This window comes from Taudactylus pleione, unplaced genomic scaffold, assembly GCF_031769625.1.
Source record: "Taudactylus pleione unplaced genomic scaffold, aTauple2 ptg000095l, whole genome shotgun sequence".
Classification (NCBI taxonomy): Eukaryota; Metazoa; Chordata; class Amphibia; order Anura; family Myobatrachidae; genus Taudactylus; species Taudactylus pleione.
In genome coordinates, this window is record NW_028284497.1 from 17,849,213 (window position 1) to 17,855,212 (window position 6,000).

The 6,000-nt window shown below is 41.1% G+C and overlaps 1 protein-coding gene across 1 annotated transcript in view; it reads left to right on the plus strand.

The window, feature by feature from the left end:
• ROR2 (ROR family WNT receptor 2) overlaps nucleotides 1-4,976 on the plus strand; it is a 183,798-nt gene extending 178,822 nt beyond the window's left edge. The window contains exon 9 of the mRNA XM_088470041.1: nucleotides 2,146-4,976. Within this exon, the coding sequence (XP_088326167.1) occupies nucleotides 2,146-3,564 (1,419 nt within the window). The 3' untranslated portion in view covers nucleotides 3,565-4,976. The remainder of the gene's footprint in view (nucleotides 1-2,145) is intronic.
• Nucleotides 4,977-6,000: the final 1,024 nt, after the last annotated feature.

Consider the following 6,000-nt stretch of genomic DNA (forward strand, 5'->3'; position numbering starts at 1 on the left):
AAACATTGACTCCTTCAGTCTATGGCCATAACTGGTCACCGTAACTGAGACGCCAGAGCCATGTTTTCAGCGAATGGGATCGCAGGTGCAGGATGTGACACCTGTGTTTTTAGCCAGTACTCCCAGCACATCGCTTAATGTGCAATAACAGCGGCATTGTGTACAACTATCAGCACACCTTTATTTATATTGCACCATTTAGATTTTGCATACAATTACCTTTTCTAAAATACTACACCTAGTAGGCACATATACACATTTATGTATGTATATGTGTATACAGTGTGTATATATATATATATATATATACATATATATATATATATATATATATATATATACAGTCAATTTAAGCCGGCACTCCACAATATAAATGGATACTTGCCCTGGTGCCCTCAGAGGTAGGAACCTGATGTACAAAGGAAAGGAGACAGCGGCAGTCACGGGACCTCCAAATGAAGACTCAGAACACAGCAGTGTAGGTGATTCGACGTTTCAGTCAGTGAAGACTTTTGTGAAGAACACAGAAATATAACGGTGTACATACCTTTATAGGACTCTACTCGAGTAGTGATGTGCTGCGTCCGCCCCTCCTGCCTGTCTTCGGGTGGATGACGTCATCAGCGTGTGGCCAGCGCGTCCTCAGGCACGTGATGCCGCCCGGCGTGTGACGCTGTCCCGATGACACTCACATCCCGGTATCAGCCGCAGGATAGTGGGCGGGATTGTGTAGTGTGTAACCTAGGTAACAAAATTTACATAAATACGTGCATGAGCATATCATGGAATACAGTGTGTACAAATGGTGTATCATGTAGTGTGTTACATCAGGGGTAATAATGTGATATTGCTACACACAATTTTTTAGTCAAGATCAGTAATAACAAAACAACCAGCCTAATATTGTGCCACCAGAACTGTTCTCATCTGTCGAGGCATAGACTCCACATGACCTCTGAAGATGAAATGTGGTACCTGGCACCAAGATGTTACTTTATGTCTATTTAAATTGCGAGGTGGGGCCTCCATGGCTCGGACATGTGTTTCCAGCACATCCCACATATGGCCCGTCAGATTAAGATATGGGGAATTTGGAGCCAAGTCAACACCTTGAACTCTTTATAATGTTCCTCAAACCATTCCTAAACCATTTTTTGCAGTGTGGCAGTGCGCATTATCCTGCTGAAATTGGTCACTGTAATCAGGAAATACTGTTGCAATGAAGGAATGTACTTGGTCTGTCACAATGTTTAGATAGGTGGTACGTTTCAAACTAACATCCACGTGAATGGGGGGACCCAAGGTCTTCCAACAGAACATTACCCAGATTATAACACTGCCTCCGCCGGCTTGCCTTCTTCCATACTGCATTCTGGTGCCATGTCTTCTCCAGGTAAACGACACACATGCACCCGACTGTGCACATGATGTAAAAGTAAACGGCCACCTTCTTCTTTTGCTCCATGGTCAAGTTCTGAGGCTCATGTGCCCATTGTAGATGCTTTAGGCAGTGGACAGGAGTTAGCATGGGCACTTTGACCACTCTGCAGCTGCACAGCAAGCTGCAATGCACGGTGTGTTCTGACACCTTTCTATCATAGCCAGCATTAACTTTTTCAGCAATTTGTGCTACAGTAGCTTGTCTGTGAGATTGGAAACGACAAGCTAGTCTTTGCCTCCCACGCGCATCATTGAGCGGTTGTCCTTCCTTGGGCTTCTTTTGGTGGTGCTAATCGCTGCGTACCGGGAAAACCCTAAAAGACCTGTTGTTTTGGAGATGCTCTGACCCAGTAATCTAGCCATCACAATTTGGCCCTTGTCAGAGTCACTCAGATCCTTACAGTTTTAATGCTTCCAACACATCAACTTCAAGAACTGAGTGTTCACTTGTTGCCTAATATTACACAAAGAGGCAGCACACAGATTCAATAAACACACTGACAGCAGGATAAATCAAACGTTTCAATGTATTGTCACATTGTGTGAGGTATGTTTATTGAATCCATATGCCGCTTCTTACATGTAATATTTATGATATATATAATGTTATGTAATAAAAACATATATATAATTTACACCAATTACGATGACTTTTGACTATTTACATGAACTCTTTTATAATGTGTTTTTTGTTTTTATTGTTAGGTCAAAGTGAAAGAGATAAACCTCTCTACCGTGAGGTTTATGGAGGAGCTGGGAGAAGATCGTTTTGGAAAAGTGTATAAGGGACATCTATTTGGTACTGCCCCTGGGGAACAAACGCAGACTGTTGCTATAAAGACACTGAAAGACAAAGTTGAAGTGGCTCTTCGAGAAGAATTTAAGCATGAAGCCACAATGAGGTCCAGGCTGCAACATCCGAACATTGTTTGCCTTTTTGGTACTGTAACCAAGGAGCAGCCCATGAGCATGATATTTAGCTACTCCCCACTTAGTGATCTCCATGAGTTCCTAGTCATGAGATCCCCACACTCTGATGTTGGGAGCACAGATGATGACAAGACTGTGAAGTCCACTTTGGAACCAGCTGATTTCCTCCATATTGTGACTCAAATAGCTGCAGGAATGGAGTACCTTTCTAGTCACCATGTGGTGCACAAAGATTTGGCAGCCAGAAATATTTTAGTCTTCGATAAATTGGCTGTTAAGATTTCTGATCTTGGTCTGTTCCGAGAAGTGTACTCTGCTGATTATTATAAACTATTGGGGAATTCAATGCTCCCGATAAGATGGATGTCCCCAGAAGCGATCGCATATGGCAAGTGCACCATTGATTCTGATATCTGGTCCTATGGAGTAGTATTGTGGGAAATCTTCAGCTATGGTCTACAGCCATACTGTGGGTATTCTAACCAAGATGTCATTGAAATGATAAGGAACCGACAGGTGCTACTCTGTCCAGATGAATGCCCAGCCTGGATATATTCCCTCATACTCGAATGCTGGAATGAGTTTCCTGCTAGGAGACCTAGATTTAAGGACATTCACACAAGATTAAGAACATGGGAAAACATGTCTAACTACAATAGTTCTGCCCAAACATCTGGAGCAAGTAATACCACACAGACAAGTTCACTTAGTACGAGCCCAGTTAGCAATGTCAGCAATGCCAGGTATGTTGAACTTAAGCCCAAAGGAAGGCCATTTCCACAGCCACAGTTTTTACCAATGAAAGGACAGATTAGACCCATGGTGCCACCTCCTCAGCTTTACATTCCAGTCAATGGCTATCAACAGATGGCTGCTTATTTTTACCCTGTCCAAATACCAATGCAAATGGCTCCTCAGCAAATGCCACCACAAATCATCCAAAAGCCTGGGTCTCATCATAGCGGGAGCGGATCCACCAGCACCGGATACGTAACAACAGCACCCTCAAATAATTCCATGGCTGACCGAGTCGCCCTCCTTGCAGATGGGAGTGATGAGGCACATTTAACAGCAGAAGACCTGTCACAAAACCGTATTCAAGTGGAAGAAGATGGATCTGTGCCAGAGACGGAATTGCTAGGCGATAATGACACATCTCCATTAGACAAAACAGATATTCAGTCAGAAGCTTAAAACCTTCTGTCCCTAAGGAAGACTTCTTCATGACTTGAATAGTAAAACTGAATCAAATAATTCACATGGTGCCATAATCCAAGCTCAAGCTAGAGCCATGTACACTAGTTTACTACTCTTCCATGTTGTTGACAAGAGCAACACACAGGATATTGGACAGACAGGTACGCTACTTTTGAAATTAAATGTAAAGTACTGTTGCTATGCAACATACTGCTTAGTACCAGAGTACAACTTGTGTAACCCAGACTGTGATTGTAAATTTAGTAAACATTCATGCCAATATTTAGGGAACAAAGAGCGGACAAGGTATTGGACTTGCTACGTAAACCATTTTTTTTTTTTACTGTCCCTGCACCGTATCCTACAGGGTGTGCCACAGCGGCTAGTGATTACCTACAGAGACATGAACTGTAACAAGATGGAGTATGTGTCGCATGGGTCCACTTTTGAGAACGGAAAGAATGTCCTTTGTTTTGGTTAATTTACACCACATGCCATTGATCTCTATACAAGATGTATCGTGCACTAAGTAGACTTGTGGTTTGAAGACTGAAGGTCTGTTTTTTTTATTTTCCATTTTAGTTTCATTTTTTTAACTCTGCTTAAAAACAAATATGATACTGCTGAAGCAGCTATAAAGATATGTGTCTGATATGACAACAGAAGACCTTTGTAATGTAATCTGCTCTTTAGGACAAAAATAAATATTTTGTTTGAAAGTGAAATGAAACAGCATTACGCCAGGTGCTGTTAGGTTGTTGCTTCTTGCAAAATAAATCATGTACAGTCGTTTAAATGTAATTTATGTTTTATCATCTTTTATATACCTTCTTTTTTTATAAATGAAGTGTTTTGATCAGAAGAATGCCTTTGTAATTTAACCGTTTACAATATCCTCCTAGGATACAGCTTATTGTACAATTTATGTGTTTTAAAATATAAAGGTCAATTCATTTCATGCCTTTGTTTCTCACAAAGTGCAATTTTTGTTGTATCAAGGTTCTGAGATTTTAATAAAGGTTGTGCAGGAAATGTTGTCAAGAAAATCTCGGCTAGTATTGTATCATACAGTAACATTCTCTGAAACTCGGGTTAGTAAAGGGACATTACATTGACACAATGAATATTTCAAAACAAACATGTTTAGTAAAATATGATACTTCCATGTCAGAAACAATAAGTATGATTCTATAACTCAAAGGGAATCACTTGTCCTGGCAATTGTGCCTTGTTTTACATTGAGTATATTCATTGCCCATCTGTCATGTCTTTCACTAGGAAAAATGCCACAGCTGAGCATGGCCTAATGTCATGTTCCCCCTGTCCTAATCATTGTTCTTCTGTTATTCTCCCAGTATATTGCTCATTTTAGCCTCTATGTTTTCTTATATTCCCTGAAAGTGAGAGAAAATTGGGCTGAATTGAATTGCACTTATTTTGGGCATTGTGCATAATTTGCACCTAGAAGGAGTAGGGGGACATAGTTGAAGTGTTTGGATAATTACTGATATCTGTCATTTTTCATTTAGTGTAAATTTTAGCCCAGGTATAAAGCCATGTGCTCCCTGACAAAAGCATACAGTATAATTATATATGATTAATAATCCACCTGAGGATTTAAATATCTGGACTTGTTTTTGTGCATAATCAGACTCACTGTGGCCAAATCCCATTGCAGTGAGTAATCCACCATTCTGCCAAAGTCCATTCAGTAGCCTGTGTAAAATTTGCTGCGCCTACATTGCAAAAGCAGGGACTGCGTAGCATTGGCGGTGGCTTTCCATTGGAAGCCCTCCATGCTAAGCCAGATAGGCAGTCCCAGATGTGGTGTTTTCTCCCCATGGACTGCCAGCCCGGACTGCAATTATTAGCAGGGAGGGCTACCAATGGAAAGCCACTTCCCTTCTATAATGTCAGCTCTATCTGGCTTCTAGGGGCTGTAGGCAATGTAGACCCTAGAAGCCTGCTTGTTGATTTGGGTGTATGCTTTGGGTCACAATCTCGCACATACGCATATTTCAGATAGTTGCGGCAGTGGGCACCAGTGACCAGACCCCTCCAGGAGATAAAGGTAGGAACCACTGCTAATCCTTAGGCATAGATTTACTAACGCTTCTAAAAATAAAAAGTGGTGGTGTTGCCCATAGCAACCAATCAGATCATGTCTATCATTTTCTAGGATGTAATAGAGAAATGATAGCTAGTAGCTGATTGGCTGCTATCGGTAACACCACCACTTTTCATTTAGAGTGGGAATACATTCTTCATGAACAACTAATTTACTATGTTGAATGCGCAGTTTTCTCTGTAAAGGCCCCCATACATCAGCAATTCATTGCAGCAATTGTGCAATTGGCAATCGATTGTGTATAAAAATCTTTTCCTTTTTCAATCGATTGCAGAATTGCCACGATCGATTGAAAAAGGGAAAGA